The 26,077-nt window shown below is 38.4% G+C and overlaps 2 protein-coding genes across 2 annotated transcripts; both read left to right on the forward strand.

The window, feature by feature from the left end:
• Nucleotides 1–5,761: 5,761 nt before the first annotated feature.
• Nucleotides 5,762–7,948, forward strand: LOC111394526 (probable polyamine transporter At1g31830). The gene is made up of 2 exons (XM_023020380.1): nucleotides 5,762–5,925; nucleotides 6,024–7,948. The coding sequence occupies exons 1-2, from the start codon at nucleotides 5,923–5,925 to the stop codon at nucleotides 7,470–7,472; spliced, it is 1,452 nt and encodes a 483-aa protein (XP_022876148.1). The 5' UTR covers nucleotides 5,762–5,922; the 3' UTR covers nucleotides 7,473–7,948.
• Nucleotides 7,949–9,699: 1,751 nt separating this feature from the next.
• Nucleotides 9,700–10,452, forward strand: LOC111394198. Its single transcript, XM_023019961.1, has 2 exons — nucleotides 9,700–10,051; nucleotides 10,160–10,452. The coding sequence occupies exons 1-2, from the start codon at nucleotides 9,700–9,702 to the stop codon at nucleotides 10,450–10,452; spliced, it is 645 nt and encodes a 214-aa protein (XP_022875729.1).
• Nucleotides 10,453–26,077: the final 15,625 nt, after the last annotated feature.

Genomic DNA, 26,077 nt, shown 5'->3' on the forward strand with positions numbered 1-26,077 from the left:
AGGAGGCTCGACTTTGAATCAGAACATTTAGGTCCTTTATGAAGGCAGGAAAAATGTCTTTTATTTTAATTTAGAACCATGAGTTTGTGGTGGTGGCTCTGTATTTCACCTTATTGCTAAGTTTTGCTAGTTGGCGAATGAAGTAGAAGCAGGAATCCATGTGTTGTTTCAATGAGAAGAAAAGATGTAAGCATTGCGTACAACAAATTGGATACAAATGACTCCGTGACTAGTTCCAATATGAAATGTGACCTGTTTGTATCATCTCTGATACTCTTCTTAATGAGTACGAAAGAAATTATAATTCTAAAAAAGGCAATGTAACTTAATTGAGTGTGTAAACGTAATCGTACCGCACCACTCAGTGATGACTCCAAATTTATAAGCTCGTGGAACCGGGTCTTAAAACCTACTGGGAATGAACTAATTAGAAAAGTAGGCTTGATGGCATCGTCTTCCTCACTAAACTTTTTCCTATGATCGACATTGAAGGTTACATTCTTTTGTCAAACTGTGTATTGCGTAACTTTTCACAGATAGGTATGAAATACACTTACTTGTTTTTTAGTTTGTGCTCCCTCTGAAACCAACCCATGAAGGCTAATTTGTCAACCTCATCAACATTGTCTTTGTAATTCTCAAAAACAACAACATTATCATCTTGCTTGAATAATTTTCCCCTCTCCTGTCCGGCAACAAAAGGAGACTGCGATACCCTCGCTGGCCTTAAAACTCGCTTAACTGGTAATACCGATGTTGGTTCAGCAGTAGGTGATCCCTGTATGTTATTGCAGTAGGTTACAAATTGATTGAAAATACAGCACATGAGCTGTTTGTGGCATAGTTTGTAAGCGTGTGTGGTCTGTCACCTATACATGTGACCTAGTCTGAATGTGTTTGTGATATGTGACATATGATTGGAAGATAGTTTGGAAGGATGTGTGGCCTGTGACCCATGAATATAACATGGTTTCGAATCTATGTTATCTGTGACCTATGAATAGGACATGGGCTGAAGGAATCTGTGATCTGTTATCTGAGAATGTGACATGGTTTGGAACTGTGTTTGATCTGTGATCTATGAATGGGACATGGTTTGAAGGTATCTGTACTCTGTGATCTATGATTGGAACATGTGTTGGCATTGTGTGTGATCTGTTACCTATAAAAGGGACATGGTTAGGAATGTCTGTGAAATGTAACTTATGAATATGAATGATCTGAAGTGTGTGTAATCTGTGACCTAATAATATAACATGGTTTGGAGGTACGTGTGATTTGAGATCTACAACTACTGGAATATGTAAATACCTCATTCTCAACAGTCTTTGTTGCCGTCACCATATCAGATATGATGGAATCTATCCTTTTCTGAGTTTCCTCCGAATGCAAGACACTGGATGGGGTGAATTCAATCCCCAAATCAAATGATGGTGGCTCAAGGGAGAAGAGAAGATCATCACTTGGGTCCATTTTGCCCTTCCCTTTTCTGTCGACGTTTGATACCACGTTTTCCACCTACATGTTGAATGGAAATGTCAAAATAAACTATGTTCTTTTACAGAAATGTGAAATATATCAAGTGATTACCTCTGAGCCTTGTCAGATCCACCAGCCCCATGATGTTCCTGATTTCCAACTCCAGGAGCTTCTGTTTGTCCTACTCCACGCTCACTTGTCTTGTCGTCAGACCGTCTAATGATCTTGTCCACTGCACTGGATATCATTGTTGACACAGACTTGGATAGAAACTGCATGTTCGTTCGAATATCCATCAAGTCACTTTTAATACAGGCTTGCATTTGTACAATGTCATCCATTTTGTTAGTCTTCCCTTCAATCAAGGATGCCATACAACACTTTATTACCCGCCTGGAGTTCGGATACTTGCACATGCAACTTCTCAAAAGCTTAACAAAAATGAATAATCGATTATTATATGTTGCTTGCGACATATCTGTGACCAACCATCAACATATAATGCACACTGATATATATGTGACCTGATGTGTATGAAATGTGACATAGAAAATATTGATGTGTGACCAATGATAGAAATATTGAGAGCTGACTAACATAACAACTTACGTCATCCCATTGTGCCCCATGAGATTGTGGCTTTTCTTGAGAATGATGAGCAACTGATGGACCTTCAAAAATCGGAGATTTTCCATGGGCAGATGGCTCCTGCCGTCTTGGAGGAGGAGCAACAAAATCGTCATCATCATCTGAAGAGTGAGCTTGTCCAATATTACTGTCCATCAACAGTAGGACTGATGAAACAGACTTTCTGCTAGTACCAACATCTTCAACAGACCTCACCGTCCTGTGCATGGTTCTTCTTCAGTTCTCGAATGAGGACGTCAATTGGATTGGCTTGTTGTACTGGACTCCGTTCATGTATGGCATCTCCATTTCACTTTCCAACAGTTTCAAGTCACAAATCACAATCTGCAATACAATATGTAGTTTATATGAATGCAAAGTCAAAAGTTCGGTATTGATTACATGACGCTGACTGGAACTTTACCTTAGGATTGGAGAAGAAGTCGGGACCTTCCAATTTGGCAGCTGATGGTTGCTTGTCTGCCATCTAGTTTACAATGCGGGGATGCAACCCTCGATATCCTTGTGACCACGATGCCATCAAGACTGGAAAAAGTCTCGTATATCCATGCTTGGAAGGCTACAAGTATTCCTCGTAGCCTATAGTATGGGGTTATCCTGCTGAGTCCATCTCTCAATGCATCCAGAGTAATTTGGAATAGTAGCTTGCCCCATGAAAAACTGCTCATTTCATTAAAGTCCTTAATGAGAACTAACAGGAAGTGGTCGACAACCTTCTTGTAGTCACGGGGAAAGAGATAGGCAATTAGGAAATACAAAATCCCGAACATTGCAACGTCATTGTCTTCAACCAGATCGAGGTCAGGCATTTGGCATGCAGATAGAAATGTGTCCTTCACATCTTCATGTGTGACAGCCTCTACTTGTGGAAAGTATTTGGCCTTCAATTTTGACTGCCTATTTTCAAAAACCTAAGTATCTGTATCGCCTGAACATCTCAGTCTTGTGACCAAACAGAACTCAGATATAGAGAACCTGACGTATTGCCTGGAAACAACCTTAATTCTTCCTCATTTAGGTGATGAACATGCCTCAGAAGGAAGTAGTGAATCAACCGTGGTTGAATCACTATTTCATGGCAATCCAGGAAGTGAGCAAAGCATGTGCCCCTCAATATCTGTTTTTTGGCTTTGACTTAACTTTGATTGTATAGTGGTGAGAACACCCTTGTACACAGAGGTGGTAATCTTGCCAATAAACCAACTTTTTTATGGTATTTTGAATTGCCTGGCCTACATAAAGCATTAATAATTATAAAATTGTTAAGTACCTGCATTGTAATTCAGAGACAGAGAAAATGAAATGCATTTAGGTGAAATGGTCACATATAGGTTAAATTCAGGTCTCATATATGTGAAATGGTCTCATATGGACATCATATTACTAAAGCACGTCATCAACCATGTTAACAGTCAGCTCACAGGCATACAAAGTCTTCTCATTCAGGTCACATATTCCCAACAGGTTTCAGTCACATTCACAAATTAAGGTGATAGTCAGATGAAACCCTGTTAAGAATTAGAAGTAGCAACTTTTATATAAATTTTCAAGTGATCATGGGACAGGAATAAACACATGGGGCCCAATTCATATCCCACTATGAATCACATGTCTTATGAAGCAGAGATCATGCAACATCAACCTGAGGACACCCTTCCCAAATGTCAGTTGTTAAACATGAGAGCCTAGACATATATTTTTCATTCGTTTTTAACTTTGGTTTGGTCTTTAACCATTAGAGCCACAATTGTGATAGAAAGTAGTATTTGTACATGTGAGTATCTTCGCATTCAGAAGACTTGGTCACATATAGGTGAAATAATCACACATGGACATCGTATGGCTAAAAACACATCATCAACCATGTTAACAGTCAGATCACAAGCATACAAAGTCTTTTCACTCAGGTTACATATTCACAACAAACTTCAGTCTCATTTACATATTAAGATCACATTCAGAGCCCTATCCCCATTACAGTAAGGCCACAAGCAATCATATCCATATGCTTTCACGTCACAGATTCCCAATACATGCATATTCGTGAATAAACAATAGATTATTTGTAACATCCAAAGCGAAAAATTAAATGAACAAGCATTTTGCGTTCAAAATCGCCAACCCAACCCCATTCCAACGACGGAACAAATTCAACAGATTTCAAGGTCACAGAACTTCAATACGTTTTCAATACATGTCACCCAACGACTATTCAATTAATACCCATTACTTAATGTATTAACAGAACACAAAAATTAACATACCATGTTCGATTGGACTTTTCACAAGTCACAGATGACGCCGCATACTTTTTCATATGGGATTTCGTTGGGCTTTCCTCATACATCCTCTTTCCTATCTTTTTGGCATGACATGGACGTTTATCGCCTTGGATTTAGTCATTTTTTTGTCGACTGTAAAATGGGAAGTTTTTTCACAGAATGACAGGGTAGACGAAGAATGTACTCAGTTCGCTTTGTGTATGTGACGAAGATTAGTTCCTCAACAGGCCGGAGTGGGATAACTAACCGAAGATATTCATGGGGTTGGTAACTGCCGGAGTGGTTTATCAGAGATTGTGGGGGAAGTTTGGGGGCAGTTTCTCTCGTTTGATAGAGAATGAAGAAAGATTAGATTTGAAGCACGTTAACTACGGAATCGCACTTATTTTAAATAAGTGGTTTTTTTTATTAATCTAATACCGAATATTTGACTAGAAAAGTTGGACACATGATTTACGCACAGTGAAATTGAAAGTCCTGGGAAGGTATAATTTCCTCTAATGGTAATCAGAGCGAGCGATCATCTCATATATTACCACTTGGACAGACCAATAAGCCGGTTTGATTGTATTTTAGTCAATCTGATTTGAATTAAAAAAAGAGAAATAGCCTACCCAACTAGATATTTACATTAAGTCCTTATTTGAGCCCCATTTTGGGAGAAAAAATGTATTTTCAAAAAGTATATTGATAATAAATGTGTGGTTAAAAAATAAAGAAAAAATTTGAATTTGCATGTAATATTATTTTATTGAAGAACGTGTGATTGAAATGATGTCAAAATATTGTTGAAAAATGTATTTTTTTCCCCCAAAATAGGGCTCAACCAAGGGCTAAAAGAAAACGTCTCTCTGCAAGAAAAATGGGTGATAGAGACTTTGACGTCCTCTCACAATGCTGAGCCCCCATGATTAAACATTTGGGAGGAAAAAGTGGGCCCATCTCTTAATGTAAAAGTCAGTAGGCCTCTGTCACTTTTTTTTCTAGTAGAGGAGCTTAGTCCTACATTAAAACCCCCTCAAAATGGAAATTTATTTTTGAAACGCAAAATTAAGAATTTCTCAAGGGTAATTCCATTGTACATCCCCACACGTGGGGCATGTATACATGTAGCATATTTTAATAAACAATTTTAGCCCTATTTGGGCTCTATTATTTTAAATTATAATAAAAATAATAGTAATTTTTTGAAAAATTGGTCATTAAAAAAGTAGGAAATCTTTTTAGATTTATCTATAATATTATTTTATTAAAAATGTGTGATCGACAAGAAGAGAAAAAAATTAATTTTAAATTAATGGGAGTCAAACATGGCTTATTTTAACCACAATTTTTTTAAATATATATTTATTCTATATGTTTGGATCGGAATCTGCAGAACTGCAGCTTCGACCGCCACCGACAAGCTCTCTCTCACGATGCACACTAATTGTAAGTAGTTTGGATAAACGGACACGTGGTTTTCTACAAGAATGACACGCAGTCACAAAGGCAGCTTCTTCCTTAACTTTTCATGGTTAGTATCACTCTCCTTCACATTGTAAATCATCCCCACAAAGGGCTTCTTCTGCTAAGCTAACTAGAAAATACTTTCAATTTATATATTGCACATAGAAACAAAGGGCTTCTTCTGCTAAGCTAACATCTATTCGGATGAGGGAAGACAATAATACTGAGTATGTTGGTTTGGAGGATGGAGTCTCTCCCAAGTTACAGAGCTTTAATAAAGTTTCAATTCTACCCCTCGTTTTTCTGATATTTTATGAGGTCTCTGGAGGACCTTTTGGTGTGGAAGATAGTGTCCAGGCTGCTGGTCCTCTTTTAGCCTTGCTTGGCTTTCTAGTTTTCCCCTTGATATGGAGTTTACCAGAAGCCCTAATAACTGCAGAATTGGGTACGATGTTCCCCGAGAATGGAGGATATGTAGTTTGGGTTTCATCAGCTTTAGGTCCTTACTGGGGATTTCAGCAAGGGTGGATGAAGTGGCTAAGTGGAGTTATTGACAATGCTCTGTATCCTGTTTTGTTTCTAGATTATCTGAAATCTGGTTTTCCGATCTTGGCAGAAGGCATCCCTCGGATTATAGCAGTTCTTGTTCTGACTTTAGCACTCACTTACATGAACTACAGGGGCATGACCATAGTTGGATGGGTTGCTATATTGTTAGGTGTGTTCTCTCTACTTCCTTTCTTGTTTATGGGACTCATAGCTATTCCTAAATTGAAGCCTTCAAGATGGTTGGTGCTGGATTTGAACAATGTGGACTGGGGATTGTACTTAAATACTCTATTTTGGAATTTAAATTATTGGGATTCAATCAGTACTTTAGCTGGTGAGGTTGAAAATTCTGGCCGAACACTCCCCAAGGCTCTATTCTACGCTCTTATATTGGTCGTACTTGGATACTTTTTCCCCCTTCTCATTGGAACGGGAGCTGTTCCCCTTGATCGTGAACTGTGGAGTGATGGTTATTTCTCCGACATAGCAAAAATTCTTGGTGGGGTATGGTTGAGATTTTGGATTGAAGGAGCGTCGGCTCTATCAAACATGGGGATGTTTGTGGCTGAGATGAGCAGTGATTCATTTCAACTTCTTGGGATGGCTGAACGCGGAATGCTTCCTGCGTGTTTTGCCAAGAGGTCTTGCTATGGAACTCCTCTTCTCGGGATTTTGTTTTCCGCATCAGGCGTGATATTGCTTTCATGGCTAAGCTTTCAAGAGATTGTTGCTGCGGAGAACTTTCTTTACTGTTTTGGAATGATAATGGAATTCATAGCTTTCATCAGGCTAAGAATGGAGTACCCGGCAGCGTCTCGACCTTACAAGATTCCCTTAGGTATCACTGGATCAATTCTATTGTGTATTCCTCCAAGCATTTTGATATTGGTGGTCCTGGCTATGGCATCTTTCAAAGTAATGGTTCTTAGCCTCTTGGCCGTAGTTGTAGGGCTTGTTCTAGAGCCTTGTTTAAGGTACAGTGAGAAAAAAGGATGGTTCAGATTCTCCGTAAGTTCTGATCTTAAAGACTGGGATTACAATAATCACAGGCCTGTTGAGCCATAAACTGAACAATGGAACTTCTCTCTTGATGGTGGTGTGAATTTTTTTTTATGTTTTGTTTTCTTTTATTTTTGTACCGTATAAATGAAAATTTTAATTTGCTTTTAGCATTATGATGGTTTTGTACTGGGCAATTCTCATTCGGACCGAGGTTCACGTACAGGAGCTCGGTTCATAGGAGCCTCGCAAGCCTCTTACTATTTGGGGTCGGGCTCGGCAAATTGTGGGACCCACCCCCACCACTCTCTAATCTGGCAAGACCCCACGTGGATCATTGTCCTTCTCATAATAAACTTTACAAGGTATTTTTCTGCTAATTTGTACATTCATTCTTCTCAATCAGGGCCAGGGGGACACATCCCCCCAAGAAACAGTGGCCCTGTTTTTCTAGCATATAATTTGTAATTGAGGTACGGACTCACCCGTGTAGAAGATGAACCATCGGGTAGATTGATACGACTATTTCAAGATTGAAACTATTCGTCGAACTTTAATGTATTTTGTGAATGGATACATCAATTTCATGTAATTTTTTGAAGGACTTTGCTTGGTGTAAACAATTTTTCGTACATTAAAGTGTCCCACATTCACATGAGGTGGGACCTGCTCGAACCACATGTGAATATTCGAGCAGGTCTTATCCCATGTGAGTATATGAATACCTTAATGTACAAAAAATTAAGTACAATTAGCTGATACTGACATTATCTGCAACCCGATTACTATATTATCCCGACGACCAATTTTTGATGAACTTGCAATTCCATGTATGGAGTGCTCGAGCATATGATCACCCTGGGGTATTATGCCCGACCACTTCCTGTCAGCCGCTTTACATATTGCGATACTTGTCCTCGAGCATAAGTAGTCATCGAGCATATGCTTCCCTTACAACCTATGATTGTGGACCCTTTAGAATTCCTATGCAATTAGGACTCTAACTCAACCATATACTTGGCTCTCGCAAGGATTCTATCCCACATATAGTTATGGTATTTGACCAACTCCTTAATTGTACATGACTCCAACAGATAAGGACATCCAGCTAGTTGAGTCCCACTACTACTATAAATATAGAACCTTGACCCATTATTCAGGTACGTTTTTCATTATTCTTCAACTTATAGCTTCATGCATATAGTTCCCTTTCTGACTTAAACATCGGAGGGGCGACGAGAACATATCTCGTTGCCTTTGTTTCAGGTACCGGAAGACTATGATCGTGCTCAATCCGAATCATCAAGCTCGAAAAATCTGCAGGTACGATTTTTGGTAGCATCATTGACGCCGTCTGTGGGAAGCGCTACCAAAAGCCATGGTTAACACACGATTAGGTCTTCCTCCCGCAAGCTCATCAGCTCCCATCCCTCAACTTGCCTAAGATCAATCGACTCCTCATGAATAATCGTCAGGAGTGCCCGCACCTCTACCAGCGGTCATCATAACTGAAGCCTTTAAAGAGCTCCGTCAGCAGGTGGCCACGCTCACGCAACTGTTAAGTCAAAGAAATTCACATCTGTCGCCAGCGTAGGCAGAGCATGTCAGTTTCATGACTAATGCTCGAGCACGACCACCAAACCCCACAACTGGCGGAGTAGGAACCTCGAGTATTCTCAATATGGCCTCGGGGTCGAGATCGGTTGCCATGGATTCCGGTGGAATTGCCCGGATCATTCAAGAATGAACTACAGCTGGCCTTCAACGGAATGCGCGGGGACCAACGGGTTTCACCCCTAACACTCCATTCACACCAGAGATATTGTCATATCCCATTCAAATATCCTCGCATTAAAGAGTATGATGGGACGACCGACCCCATTAACCATCTTAATGTATATACTGATGTCATGAACTTGCAAGTTATGCCAGATCAGGTTATGTGCAAAGCTTTTCCACAAACGCTGACTAATGCTGCTAGGGATTGGTTCTCGACATTGGAGCACAACTCCATAGCCTCATTCTCAGATTTGGCTGATAAGTTATCAGCCTTCTTTGCAAGTAGCAAGCGAATCAAGAAGACCACAGCCTCCTTTATGCAACTACGCCAGGGGCCGAATGAAACCCTACGAGGTTTTATGATAAAATTTAACAAGAAAAGGCTTCAAATACCCGACCTCCACATCACAACAGCTGTCTCCAGCCTCACCTATGCCATAAGGTGTGAGGCCTTCAAAATGTATTTATCAAAGACCCCACCACAGATAGTGACCGAGTTGAAAAATACATAAATATGGAGAAAACACTAAATCCAAGGAGACCTGGTCCTTCCCATGAAAAGATCGAGAACAAGAGGCAACATGATCCCGTCCCTCGACATGAGCTTTCCCGGGATAAGCGCAGGAATGAGGCGCCGTCGGCACCTCTCACTCGGTTGAACACCTCTAAGACAAACATCTTGATGGAGGTTAAAGATATGAAAGAATTAAAGTGGCCTACAAGGATGAAGTCACCCCCTGACACAAGAGATATGAGCAAGTATTGTGAATTTCACTTGGATCATGGGCATACTACAGAAGATTGTCATGCTTTAAAGCGAGAAATTGAAGCCCTTATCAAAAGAGGATTTTTAAAGAGTTACATTGGTCATGATAAATGACTAAGGAATGACCGTGACAATCGGAAAGATCCTGGAACCAGAAGCAGTGCTCAACCTACTCTTGGGACCATTAATATTATCGTTGGGGGCATAGCATCCGGGGGAGACACAAGTAGTGGGCGAAAGCAGTATGCCCGCCAACATGCTCGAACCCCAAGGGAATCCCATGATGAAGTCAAAGACATCACTTTTGGAGCAAGAGATTTGGAAGGAATATCATATCCTCATGACGATGCCTTGGTTGTCTCTGCGGTTGTGGCTAACTTCGAAGTAAAGAGGATCCTGGTTGATAATGGGAGTGCAGCCAATATACTCTTGCAGGAGGCTTTCGCCAAAATGGGGATCTCTCCCAAACAGCTCAAAGCAGTAAAAACTCCTCTGCGGTGATTTGGTGGTGGAGTCATTGTCCCTGAGGGCATCATCGAGCTCCTGCTTACATTAGGAACTGGTAATACACAAGTGACGGAGATCATACCATTCCAAGTGGTTAATACCCCAATGGCCTACAAGATTATTCTGGGAAGACCCCTATTGAATAAGATCCAGACTATTGTGCCAACTTTCCACCTTGCCATGAAGTTCCCCACAGGTCATGGCATCGGAGTAGTTCGAGGAGACCAAACAGCTGCCAGACAATGCTATGTTACTAGCATTCGAAGAATGAGTGCAGATGTCATGCAACTTTCAGACCTCGAGCTCGAGCCAAGGGGTAGATTGGCCTCCGTTAAGGGATTGGAAGTGGTCGAGCTTGAGCAAGGAAAACCCGTTACTATTGATCGAGATCTCAAGGATATCCTCTGGGAGGAAGTCATCAATTGTCTATCCCGCAACATTGATGTTTTTGCATGGAATGTGGAGGATAAGCTAGGGATAGATCCAGAAGTAGCTGTCGATAAACTCAATATCAGCCCAGGGGCCAAACCTGTTAAGCAAAGGAAGAGACAGTTTGCGCCAGAAAGGCGTGCGGTCATCCAGGAAGAAGTCGGCAAATTGTTGGGAGCGGGGTTCATAAGGGAAGTCCAATACCCCGATTGGCTCGCGAATGTTGTTCTGGTAAAAAAGGCCAGTGGTAAATGGAAGGTCTGCATTGACTTCATAGATCTTAATAAGGCATGCCCAAAGGACAGTACCCGCTACCTAGGATTGATAATCTTGTGGATAGCACATCCGGACATAAACTGTACAGCTTCTTAGATGCATTCTCAGGGTATCATCAAATCCTCATGGCCAATGAAGACCAAGAGAAGACTTCATTCATGGCTGATTCAGCCATATATTGTTATAGGGTGATGCCATTTGGATGGAAAAATGCTGGGTCGACATATCAGAGCTCATCAGCAAAGTCTTCGTCGATTTGATAGGGAAGAACATCGAGGCCTATGTGGACGACATGGTTGTAAAGAGTAAGAAGGTAGAGGAACACATATCCGACCTAGAGGAGGTGTTCGTCACCCTACGAAAATATAAAGTGAAGCTCAACCGGGAGAAGTGTGTATTCGGTGTAGCTTCAGGAAAGTTTCTGGGTTTCATGATCACTCATCGAGGGATTGAGGCCAACCCCGACAAGATTCAGGCTCTAGCAGCAATGGAATCATCAAGGACCAAGAAGGAGGTTCAAAAGTTGACAGGCAGGGTAGCTTCCTTAAACAGGTTCATGTCCCGAGCAGCAGACAGGTGCTTCCCCTTCTTCAAAGCCCTGAGGGGAAATCATTGCTTTGAATGGAATGAAGAATGCAAGAAGGCTTTTCAAGAGCTCAAGCAGACATTGGAATCTCCTCCTATCCTCACAAAACCCGAGCCCGGGGATACTCTGTATTTATACTTAGCCGTATCTCAGAATGCAGTAAGTGGTGTCTTGATGAAAGAGGTTAACAGGTTCTAGTAACCCATTTATTACGTAAGTAAAGTCCTACTTGATGCAGAAACAAGATACAATTTGGCAGAACAACTTGTCCTTGCACTGATAGTGGCAGCACGAAAACTTCGGCAATATTTTCAGTCACATCCAATTGTAGTGCTCACCAATCAGCCTCTAAAACATATTCTTCAGAAACCAAACGTCTCAGAAAGATTACTGAGGTGGGCAATTGAACTCGGAGAATTTGACATAGAGTTCAAGCCCCGTCCATCTATCAAAGCTCAGGCCTTAGCTGACTTTATTGCAGAACTCACCCTAAAGCCTTGGGGGCTAGATGGTAGCTCGAGCTCAACCACAGGTGTGTGGCAAATTTTCGTAGATGGAGCATCAAACTCCTCCGGCTCGGGCGTAGGAGTCATAATCATAAGCCCGGACATGCTCATAAACATTCATCATAGCCATGGAGCTCGCCATAAATCTTGAGCTTGAAAATATCAAAATTTGCAGTGATTCGCAGTTGGTGGTTGGACAAATCGAAGGGACGTTTGATAGGAAGGACGAGAAGATGAGCTTATACTGCTTGAAAGTGCATAATCTCCAGAGAAAGTTCAGCAGTTGTGAAATTATGAAAATTTCTCGGGCTGAGAATTGCAAGGCCGATGCCTTGTCAAGATTGGTGTTCATGGGAATAGATGGGCTCGACAGGACAGTCCATGTTAGAATTATAACCGAGTCAAGCATCAATCAAACCATAGGCGTCATGGATATTGATAATGAGCCATCATGGATGGACCCAATAGTGGACTTCATAAACATGGCAATCTTCCAGAAGATCCTCGAGCAGCAAGAAGCATCCGGTCCAAAGCTCCAAGGTATTGCATGATTGAAGGAGTTTTATTTCGTAGGAGCCTCACACTTTCATACCTAAGATGCCTTAGGCCTTCTGAATCATCCCAGGCCCTAAAAGAGGTTTATGAAGGAATATGTGAGAACCATCAAGGAACTTGGACATTAGCCTTCAAGCTCATAAGGTATGGATATTATTAGCCAACCATGAAGAAAGATGCCCAGGAATATGTCAAGAAGTGTGACAAGTGCCAAAGATTTGGCAATGTCATCCACCATCCCGCAGAGGACCTCACTAGTATTAGTTGCACAACCCTGTTTGAGCAGTGGGGAATTGACATCCTTGGTCCCTTTCCGATAACTAGGGGACAATTGAAGTTTGTGGCTGTGGCTGTAGAGTATTTCACTAAGTGGGTGGAGGCCGAGGGTTTAGCAACAATTTTAGAGCCTCAGTTGAGAAGTTTCATTTGGAGATCCATCATATGCAGGTTCGGGATACTAAAAGTCCTCATAACTGATAATGGCAGGCAGTTTGACAATGCACAATTTAAAAACTTCTGTTCCAACCTAGGGGTCGATCACCGTCTGACATCGGTTTCCCATCCTCAAAGTAATGCTTTTGCCGAAATAACCAATCGGATTATATTACAAGACCTCCGTACAAGGATCGGAGATGCAAGAGGTTCATGGTCTGACGAGTTACCTTCCATACTTTGGACATATAGAATGTCCCACAAAATAGCTATGACGAAAACCCCATTCATGTTGGCTTTCGGTATTGAAGCTACCATCCCTGTTGAAGTCAGATTGCCCAGCCAAAGAAGGCTTGAGCCCGAAGATGCAGGGCGCACCACTGAACACCTCGACCTTTTGGAAGAAGTTCGCGATCAGGCAGCTCTAAAAATGGCCTCTTACCAAAATAAAACAGCAAAGTATTTCAATAAAAAAGTAAGGACTCGGAGATTCAGGGCCGGAGACCTTATGTTAAGAAGGGCTGAAACAGCAGGTCATGCTCCGGGCAAGCTAGGACCAATTTAGGAAGGGCCCTTCGAAGTCATATGACAGCTTCAAGGAGGTGCATACAGTTTAAGGGATACATCAGGAAGACTACTCCCAAGACCATGGAACGTCGAGAATTTAAAAATATATTACAAGTAACTTGTCCTTCTAGTTTTCAGTAGTCAGGCCTGCGCATCAAGGTTCACGTTTTCAGTTATCAGGCCTGCGCGGCAAGTATATTTTAAAGTATAATAAGAATTAAGCTATTTATCAAAATGTGATCCCACTACGAAAAGCCTTGCCCCGCGCAAACAACTCAAGCCTTGCCCCAAGCAAGCAACCCTATCCTTGCCTCGAGCAAGTGCATAAAGATAATATCAAGACACAGTACCAAGTGAAATTCCCGAGCTCATTGTGCCCGACCAACAATGAAATGAATCCTATAAAAACACACATCCTTATCCTCGGGAATCGATAGGTTGGGACAATTGCATTTAGTTCTCGAGATAATTTCCCAATTCAAGGACGACCCTAAGATTGAGTAGTAACCTTTGTCTGAAACTTCTATGGGTTACTCCGTCGAGATAGCCTTTCATTGTAGACGTCGAGATATTAATCCATCTTAAGCATGGAGATTAATACTTAGACATCAAGTTATTAGTTCATCTTTGGCGTCGAGGTTAATATTTAGTCGTCGAGTTATCAATTCATCTTAGGGGTCGAATTAATAATTTATCCATCTTAAGCGTCGAGATTAATACTTAGACATCGAGTTATTAGTTCATCTTTGGCGTCGAGGTTAATATTTAGACGTCGAGTTATCAATTCATCTTAGGGGTCGAGCTAATAATTTATCCATCTTAAGCGTTGAGATTAATACTTAAACATTGAGTTACTTATTTACTTGTCTTAATGTCAAGCTATTTGTCCTGATCGTCAAGTTGCCAAAGACGTTAGCCATACACCATGAAAGTGAAAAAACATTAATACATTGAACATTAAGTAAGATCGAGCAAAATAGTGTTCAAAATACAAAACTGATGTCGTCATGATCAAAATAAATAATCAAAAAGTCTAGTCCTCGGTATTCTGGTTAGGTTGATCTTCCTCAACGTCATCACCCTCGATGTCGACCTCATCATCAACAGTCTCCTCGGACTCCGAGAGGGTGAGGTCCTCAGCCACCTGTGGGATAGTCTTCGAGTCCTCGGGTGTTGTGTCTAGCTTCGCGCGAATGAATGCTCGAGCCTCTTTTAGGGCATGAAAGTACAAGCCCATTGCGTATTTACCCTCGAGCTTATTAAAGACGTCAGACTTCTTGAACTCCTCAACTGAGTCAGCCCGAGCTTGAACCAACCTCCCTTCATAATCCCTATGAGTATTTTCAAGCTCGAGCTTTACCTCCTCAGCCTCATCCTTCATCGCACCAACCTCTTCTCGAGCTTTTATGAGCTCACTATTCATTTGCTCACGCTTCCTCAGCAGCTGAGCACGCTCGGCCTCAAGATCGGCAATTCTTCTATCTTGAGCCGCTAGGGAGTCCTCGAGGTCAGCCAATTTGGAGGACTCATCCTTCCCTTTCAAAGCGACCTCGAGCGATGCTTAACGTCTGGAAAAAATGGACGAGCAGAAGTTTAATAAGACCTCGATTAAAAAAGATGTAAAAATACTTACGTTTGGATTACATTATTGACGTACCTTCAGCGTCATGGCCTCGAGGGCCCTCATGCCATCATCAAATCCAATACTTCCTCGGTACTGGTCAACAATGCCCGACAAAAATTGGCATTGGGTTTGGTCCTCTGGAGGGAAAGAGCATGTTGGCAGAGTCTCATCCTCGAGATCGACCACTTTGACAGGACCTCGAGCATGAGGAACGCTCCGGGGTGTACCCTGAGGGGTTGGGCGCTCAACCCTCTCCCGCTCTATGGCCGAGGATTTTCCCCTTGGCTGTGACGTTTCGCCTGGGCCACTCCTCTGTCTCTCGAGCCTTGAATCTCGAGCTCTTTTTTGCCCCCTCTTTTGGCCGAGAGCCCGAGCCTAGGGGACCTTGGACTTCTTGCTAACCGCATAACGTAGGGCAGCAGGGTCAAACGTCATTTCTGCAAAATTAACCGACATTAGCACGAGCACGAGCATTAACAAATATAGGTAGCATAACGAAGACATTGAAAGTACATATCCTACCCTCGACGCCTTTCACATTCGCGAGATCGAGAATGTCATCCCCAAGGATGTCATCTATATCGTGCACCAAAGGCTTGAGATTTTCTAACATCAGCCTATCCCTTTCTAAGGACTCAAAATAGGCTTGACCCTCACAAAACCTCGCAGTATCAGGTAACACCCACTGAAGACTAAAAGGTAGGTCGGGATCTTGAGTCACGACGTAAAACCACTTTTCCTTCCACCTTTTCAACGAACTAGGCATTCTCGAGATCCTAAACCTTCCTCGAGATGAAAGGTAAGCAAAACACATGAATTGAGGAAGTTGCTTCAGGTCGAACACCATCCTGTATAAGTCTAGGTATGGGGAATTCCTAGGTACCTACAAGCTACAAAAAATAGGTCAGCATCCTCCACCCATTCGACACTAATTGCCCGGGGCTCATATTATGCTCGGTCAATAGGGAAACAAAGAACGGGTGCACAGGCCACCTAAACCCCCCTTTAAAGAATCCTTGAAAATCACGAACTCTTTTTCCTGAGCTAGAGCCACCCTATCTCTATCCTCGGGATGCCTAATATCACAACCCGGCATAAGGCCGTATTCCCTAGCCGTTGATATCGCTAAGTGTTCCTTAAACCTACAGGGTTGATCTGGGAATCTAAGTGACGTCGGGTTATCCTAAGCTCGAGGCTGAGCACTAATAGGTACTGCCATCGGCACTATTGACTGTCCTAAGTCCTCGGGTGTAGACCTAGACCCCGAAGACGATGTGTCTCCTTTACTACTCGACATCCTATTCCAAGCTAAGACCTTTCTAAATAAACAACTTAAGTTCTCGAGCTCTTACCTGATACCGATGATTGCGAAAAATTTACTGAGAGTGAAAAAGTAAAAAATGAATAGCGAAAGGAGTATTTATAGGAAGCCAGGGTGGGAGCCCAAAGGTCACTCGTGCAATCGTCCAATCACGCCACGTGTCTACCATCCAAGGGCTCAACCCTTCCACCGCCTTACTTGTTTAGGGTTGATGTCATCACCACGTCAGCTTTGTTCACTTGTTTTCAAAAGCCCGAGCATTTGCACATCAGTCGCCTTCGAGCCTCTTTGCATCATATCCTCGAGCGAAGGCTTCGAGCATATGTGCACGGGGGCCAATGATACTGACATTATTTGCAACCCAATCACTATATTATCCTGACGATCAATTTTTGATGAACTTGCAATTTCATGTATGGAGTGCTCGAGCATATGATCACCCCGGGGTATTATGCCCGACCACTTCCCGTCAGCTGCTTTACATATTGCGATACTTGTCCTCGAGCATATGCTCCCCTCACAACCTACGATTGTGGACCCTTTAGAATTCCTATGCAATTAGGACTCTAACTCAACCATATACTTGACTCCCGCAAGGATTCTATCCCACATATAGTTGTGGTATTTGACCAACTCCTTAACTGTACAAGACTCCAATAGATAATGACATCCAGCTAGTTGAGTCCCACTACTACTATAAATACAGAACCTTGAGCCATTATTCAGATACGTTTTTCATTGTTCTCCAGCTTATAGCCTCACACATATAATTTCCTTTCTGATTTAAGTATCGGAGGGGCGACGAAAACACACCTCGTTGCCTTTGTTTCAGGTACCAGAAGATTACGATCGTGTTCAATCCGAATCATCAAGCTCGGAAAATCTGCAGGTACGATTTTTGGTAGCATCATAGTGTTATCCTTTTTTGGAACCGAGCTGTCGATTCTACTATAACAAATTTTTTTAAAATAAAGTAGCCAAAAAAACATTAAACAATTTTTAAATGAGTTCATTCAATTGATTATGCTATTAACCAAAAAGGTATGTATCAGTTCCTCTTGATTTCTAAATTTTTTCTCGTTCAGTTTTCTTAGATCTCCTTCAACAATATCTGTTGCACAGTAATGAAGAAAATCAATGATATTAAACTAATTTACAATCAGTGAAAGTGAAAAGAATAAAATCTTTCAAAAAAGTTCGAAACTTCTTTCAAGAACTAAATCACCCATTCAATTTCAAGTATTTTATAAATAAAACCATTTTTTTCTATGCAATATTTGAAATTGATCAACCAACGATTCCAATTCAGGCGATTCAGTTCAAGATAAATGTCCCTAATTAATTAGGGATATACTGCCACACTATAAGCTCGTATTTTACAGTGGATTTACTGTCCACTAATAGAAAATTACAGTTCTAATATGAAACAAAAATTGAAAAATAAATAAATAAATTTAACAATAAAGTCACAGTTAAATAAATTTCTACATTTTTTCTTTAAGCCTGCTCCTCTTGCACAATATTACCAACAAGAATAATACTTGTGATACACCGAGATGTCCAACGGGAGTGTCGCATCGGTATTGGCCGAGGTGCAGGTGGACCCCGACGTGGCAGGCGCCTCGGCCAATGCTAAGGCGTCGGGTGTCTATTTTGGACACCTCGTTGGATACCGCATTGTACTTATAGCATGATTGTTACCAACAATTCAATGGAGATGGCAGTTGGGCCGATTCAGGGTGGGAGCGTCCTTTGTTTATATTTTCAAAATTTCGAATTATGTTATTATTAGAGAATAAAATATAACATTTTCAAATAATTAATATTTTATTATTTCATTAGCATTTATTTTTGTATGGCAAGTGTGAAGTTTCTCAATATAATTCAGATCATTATCAGGGAATTGTGCCCATGTTTAGTGGCCTTTATCCAAAAAAATTTCCTAATTTTTAATCATATATTTTTTTAAAAATATTATTCCAAATTAAAAACTACGAAACATGGGATAAAGAAAATCAAACAGGGCCTTTGTATGGGTACGACTCAAAAAATCGACATCATACCCCAAATTCCAAAAGCAAATTTCAACGGGTGCAAGCCTTGTACCAAGATTTAAAGTCGGCGTGTGGTTTTGCAAAAAATTGGGAAGTCACTGTCAAACAGAGGCAGTTTTTTTGCAAGTTTGGTGCACGCAACTGACAATACTTAGACCAAATGAGAATAACCAAATTGCAAATTAAATTGATGAAAGTGAAATGCACTTAGGCCGTGTTTGATTGGCCATTACTTTCCATGAAAAATAGAATTCAAATTTCCACTCTTATTTTTTGGCTGTTTGATAACATATTTTTTCCATGGAGTTGATTTTCTTGGTTTTCAAGGCTGTCGACTTTTTTTTTTCTTTTTGTTTTGTGCAATGGAAATAAATTTTATCCCTAATTGTAAAAAAATATTTTTCCTTTAATTGACAATTTTCATGTACAACAAAGTCAAACGAACATCAAAAGATAGATGATTTTCTTAACTTTTTTTTTAACAATCGAAACAAATTCTATCCTCAATACCAATAAATTTTATCCCTTTAACTAACAATTCTCATGTAAAATAATGTCAAACGAATATCAAAATATACTTTTAATTTAACATTTTTCACATAAAAAATTATACTAATCAAACACAATAATTGACAATTTTCAGCAAAACAATATTTATGCAATTCAATTTCTTGGAATCGTTTTTCTTCCTCCAAAATTCCATCTTTACAATCAAACAGATCCTTAGAGACCAAAAAATTATGATGTGCGAGTATTAGTTGATCAAAACAGATAATCATCCTCTTCCCATTATTATTATTACTATTTATTTTTATTTTTTTAATTTTTTTTTAAGATCGCCCTGTCCGCCAGGCCAGCCCATCAGGACGGGACAGATTATTTTGCAATTTCTACCATCTAGGCATAACTTTAATTTAATAAACTAAATTTAAGATGAAAATATATTTATCCTCATCTAGGAAAAAAGTGCAAGAAAATGAGTATAACAGTAACTACATACAACCTGCTTTGTCATAGCACACTCTGCACAACAAGGTAAGGCTAATAACCCATAGTCTAGTAGTGTAAAGGATATGAGTGATGTTATCTCACGCTTTGTTGGCAGCCGTAGTGTGGGGATTCGATTCTTAAGATATGGAATTGGATTCCTTATAGGCACAGTGTACAGACAGTTCTTGTTCCCTGGCCTGCTAGGGCACATCCCGCGATTTACCTTCCTCACAAAGTTCTAGAGACGGGACGGTGGGACCCTCAAGGTTGGGGTTCAACTTTTTTTTTTTTTTTTTTATAAATTTAGGTAAGGCTAATAACCAACCAATTGCAAGCCATTTTCCTTGTGTGGATCCTATTTCAATTGTTACTTCATAAGTTGATCAACCTACACATCTTGCTTTTACTACTACATTGGGAGATAATCTGCTTAAGATAAGGATTAAAATTAGATTTTTTAGTAAATTGTGATAAAAGTTTTTGAAATGTGTGATTAAAAAGTTGTGGGACTCATGAAAGTTGTGATTAATATTGATTATTTGACTTTAACTGAGATTAAAATCTCTCTCAAACAAGCTTTAAGTGCTTTGTTAGAAAGAGGGGATTTTCAGAACCTACTTCAAATAAAAAAGATCGGCCTATAGACAAAAGAATTAGTACGGAATGTTGATTACTTGTAAAGATCTTGGGAGAGGGGAAAAAAGTGAAAGCGAAGAGATAAGATAACATTTGATGGGGGAAAAAAGATGATGGAGAGAATATGAAATGAACACAATGGTCCTTTGTTATTAATTCAATGCAGGGAGGCTTCTACACAATAGTAAAATTTGTAAATAAGACTGATTTCGCTATAGGCAGGTCAATACGAATCTGATTACATATCCGAAATATGTTCAGAAAGAACATTAAGTCCTTGTTTGTTCGGCCCCCATTTACTATTACTCATTTTTCTTTTTAACTCATTTTTAACATGTTCTTCCAATAATTAATTTTAGACATAAATCTAAAATGTTTTTATACTTTTTAACCACACGAATCATTTTCAAAAAATCTAATTTCAAGAAGTCTATGCCAAACAAGGGCTAAACTGTGCATATTTTTCGAGTAGGAGAATTCAAAGTGGGCATCTCACATCTAGAAAGAGTAGTCCAAAACAGGTTATATCAAAGTCCACAAATCATGCAATTAGATGTACTCTTACAAAAGTAAAGGAGATATGAGGTCTAAGTAATACGGACATGGATACGAGTAATCTGACATGATAACTGTCAAATACATCGACACGTGAATTGTTGAAAAAGTTCCACAACGACATGTCGTCAAGGCTTTAATCAAAAATATTATTTTTTTAATTTTTAGTTTTTTTTTATTTAATAGTCTACAGTAATAAAAGTTTTTTCTTTAAATGCTTATTACATCATATATAAAATGAAAAATTAAAATGGTAAAAAGTTTAATCCACATAAAAATCTACTTTTTAATAGAATTATATTTATCTACAGTCTCTGTTAATATAATATTCTGGCACATAGTACAAATGATAGTCAACATCCAAAAAACACGGATATGGATATGTAATTCAAATACAATAAGATATGAGTATGCTGCCACGATTTTTAAAAAAATTAGGATATATGAATACGTGTTATAAAATTCAATAAAATTTTATTAATATAAAAAAATATTGTAAAAGAAGCATAATAATAAAAATAAATAATATATTAAAGCATTATATCTTCATCCTTAATTGTCCAAACTTTATTTTCTTCAACATCAATTTCTTCATTATTATTAATAATAACTTTCCAACTCTGACTCATCTAATAATAAATTGACAATTTTAAGCAATGCAAATTCTTCAAGAGTATCAAATGAGTTTCTAACAATGTCTTATATTTAGAATTCTCCTTTTGAATAGAAATCTAATTTTCTTGATGAACTAATTGAAAATTTTCAATAATTATTATTAATAATCAATAAATTTTTAAAATAATTAGAAAATAAATATCCGATATGTATCAATACATATCAAAAATAAATCTTAAAAAAAAAATACATATTCGATAGTTCTAGAATTTTTAAAAAAAATAATTTAAAAACATGTATCAGGTACGTATCGAAGAGTATCCACACTTGGATATGTATTGGATCCGTGTCAACATGATTGTAACCTTAGGACCATTTCAATTGAAAATCCCATTTCTGTCCTAAAGGGTTTGCTGAAATTATAAATATACACTATCACTAGATATAGTTTTGTTAAAGAATAAAACTGGAAATAAAAACATATCAAATAAATTGTAGGAAAAGTCGATTAATCAATTACAATCCCTGACTGTTTTAGATCATTTAATGCTTCAGGCCTACAACATTTGAATTGAAAAGTAATCCCTTCACTCCCACCATTCCAATTATAAGGTTGAATTTTCTTTTTCTCTTGTCGTAATATATAGGCATGTTTCCTAATTTAGAATATTTTGTTCAATTCTTTTACCAATGTATCCTTATTCAATTTTCTCCACTTAATATGCCAACTTCTTAAAATCATCCAAAGACGCATATTTTCTACTTCTTGGAAGCATGGAACAACTCTAATTTCTTCTTCAAATTAACTCATTCAAATTCTTTACTAATTCCAACAATAATTCATTACTACATACTAAAAATTAAATAGGGATAAATTAGGAAAGATGTTGGCAACAATTAGTTTTTCCAATGACATTAAAGAGGATTTCTTAATCTGTGTGAAAAATAAAACAAATCTATATTATTGAGACGGATGGAGTAGATTTTTTGTTTAAAAAATAATGGGGATCGAAACACGCCTCTTCATTTCTCCAACAAAAAAGATGTTTATTGTATTCAATTCTTCTTCTTTGGGTCCGTTGATCTTGCTTACTGTCTTCAAAGACATTCCTCTTCCTCAATTGCCAGCTGAAATCGCAGCCTAAACAGTTCTTCCTTAGCCACCAACTGAAATCACAATTGAACACAATTGTTCTTCCTTCTTTATTTGTTCTTCATCTTCGACACGCCTTCTGTTCTTCGTCTCCCACACACCAAAATGGACCTCCTACACTTGTCCACGTGTCGAAGAAATACCAATGTCCAATGCATGTTAGACATCGATAGCATGTCAATGCTTCCCAGCATAAGGTAACTGAAATCATATGTGAGAAAATCCCATATCATACAAGTATAAAGTCAAGTCCACCATTCCTAAAAAATACTGAAAACCCAAGGATAGCTAACCAAGAGGGGGGTGAATTGGTTGTATAAACTTTTTCGAAAATTAATTTTAGATTTAAACCAATACATAAGTAAATGAATCAATTAATCAAATAACCACAAACACGATAACAAGCAAAGAACAATATAAAGATTTGAGTAATAAACAAATGTAAAAACTATAAGTAAAAGGGAATAGAAGCAAAACGATATGTTGTGGAGGTTCGATCCAATGCAATGATTTACGTCCCTGTTACCAAGCTCTCCAACACGAGCAAGGTCTTTTTCATTATATTGATTGACTTATGGTGCAATCCAACATTCTACAAAGCTTTAGGTGACTCACAAACAAGGAGCACTAATCTTTTACAACGTTGAGCTTTTCCGGACCTCAACATGACCCACATGATTGAGCTTTACGGGACCTCAATATGACCCATACGGTAACTTACAACAAGGAGCACCAATCCTTACACAATGTTGAGTTTTCTGAGACTTCAACACGACCCACTTTTTATCAAAGTGATTTTACAATCAAATCATCTCTTGATAAATAATACAAAACAAATTAAGTACTAAGAGAGGCTAACACTTCAATAAATAGTAACAAATGATAGCTCAAGTGTTAGATGAAAAATTTTGATGAAGAAAATTAAGTTCAACCAATCAAAGTATTTTAATGAGAAGATGAAGAAGAATTAAATGCAATATAAATTCAAATAATCTTCTCAAGAAATATCTCTATTTTAATGAATGATTATAATAAATCAAGTACTAAGAGAGAAATGAGAAACTTTGATGAATATGATAATTTTACAAATTTGATTCAATCAATCAAAGTTTTCAATATGAAGAAGTTGAAAAGTTTGTGCATTATAAGTGCAAAGAACTTCTTCAAGAATATATCTCTCTTTGAAAATTGATATAAATAAGTTGAACACAAACAAATATGAAAAACTTTGACGAAAGAAATTATTCAAGAAATTTGATTCAACAATCAAAGTTTTTCAATATAAAGAAGTAGAAAGATTTATGCAATGTAAGTGCAAATACCTTCTTCAAGAATATACCACTCTTTTAAGAATGATATAAATAAGTTAAACACAAAGAAGGATGAAAAACTTTGATGAGAATAATGATTAATGAGTTTAAATCAATCAAAATTTTTGATATGAGGAAACAAATGAAATGAATGCAAATGAAGGCTCAAAGAATTCTTAAAACAAAAATATCTCACTTTGATTCACTTGGAAAAATCTTTAAGAATGGAAAGAGTAAGGATATTTGTAGAGTTCAAAAACGAGAAAAAAATCTGTATTGGCGGAAGACTAGTCTGGTCGACTGCCATTTGTTCGGAAGATCAATATAGCCGTTTGTACAACAAAAATCAGAAGTCAGAACGGTTAAATTCTAGACCATTAGAGGGTGCCCGGTCGACCGCCTCCTACGGCCGGTCACCTCTCTGGGCGGTTGACCGCCCAGGCAGCGCGATGATTTCACGTTTTGACCCCATTTGTTCCGATTTGAAAGTTTTGAAGTGCGTGGACCTTTGAAAAATATTTTTAACTATTTTTTCATGATAAAAATATTTTTTAAAAGTCCAAATATCACTTTTAAAAGTCATTTTTATATTTGATCAAAACATTGCATTGGAATGACTTTTAATGCACAAAAATTATTTTCAATGCATAGAAGTATTTTGAACTTAACCATTCATTGTCAAATATCAAAGTGTTAATACCTTTACATTTTGTCTAAAAAATCAAGTCTTAGATCTTCCTCCGAAGTTTCTTCCATGTTTGGCTCTTGAATTTTTTATCTTTATCTTTCTTGTCATTGATCTTCAATGCTTGACTTTTCTTGGCGTTTATCTTATAAGCTCTCGTCTCAAATGATTTGACTTGAATGCATAAGCAACTTCCAATTTGATCTTCATTTCAAGTCCAATATATGTTGCTAGATAGGTTTTAATATCGAACCATCATCACTCAAAATAAATTGTTAGAAACAATATCAATCTTCTTTGTTATGATAAAAATATTGAGAATGAAGTCAACCATAGTCAACAAATACTCCATTCACTAACTAGAATTTTCTTCTTCAATTTCTTCCTGTCTCGTGTCCCAAGATACAACCATCTACCACTATCATGTTGGAAAAATAATTAGTTGCAGTAATGTTCAGAACAATAAAATGCATAAATATAAATCTTATCGTCCGATCGAGTCTCGTGACAGCACGATATCTTAAAGTGAAATTGCCCGTTGATAACTGCTGTGACCTCCGTGGACAATCACTTCCAGAATACAACAATCGTAAACCACCGTGCAGCAATCACGAATGGTTTTTAGAACTCTCAAAGGTGGTCCAGAATATATGTAAAAATCGAGTATAAAAATTCAGAATATGACAAATAATATTTCTTTTCAAATGATTTTCTGCTTTTTATTGATGTGTCTTTTCTAAATCAAGACATGAGTATATATAGGCAAAACTGGAAGTAATTGTCTCCTCCATGATCAGAGAATGATACATAATGTTAATGGTTGTGAGTAGTGGATATTTTAATGTCTGTGAGTAGTGGGTTGTTACAAAAAACGGTTATAAAATACTGACTAGTTTAACCCGTTAAATAATTTCTAAAATAAATAAAATAATAACAAAAATTTATTTGAGTTAAGGAAGCCCAAGACCCCAATCAAGACTTTTTAATAATTGCGTGAGGAATGACTTGAACCCCTGAGTCCCACACAAATGTCGCATTTCCCACCACTTGGACACTTCATCTAATTTGATTATTTCTTTCACATTTTATATTTATACTATAAATATATAACACATCCTTGATACTTCGATCTCTTCCAAAAGTAGATCACGTTCCGTGAATAGTCGAGACATTAAGAAATATCCATTTGAATATCAATTTGATTTTATATCTATTCAAAAGGGTCTCAAAGAATTGATCTTTCTTTTAGTTGTTGAACTTCTCTTTAATTGATCACTGTGTGATATTCCGAATCCTCATTACTAATGGAATCCAAATGATATATG

The sequence above is a fragment of the Olea europaea genome, chromosome 5 (assembly GCF_002742605.1).
Source record: "Olea europaea var. sylvestris chromosome 5, O_europaea_v1, whole genome shotgun sequence".
NCBI lineage: Eukaryota > Viridiplantae > Streptophyta > Magnoliopsida > Lamiales > Oleaceae > Olea > Olea europaea.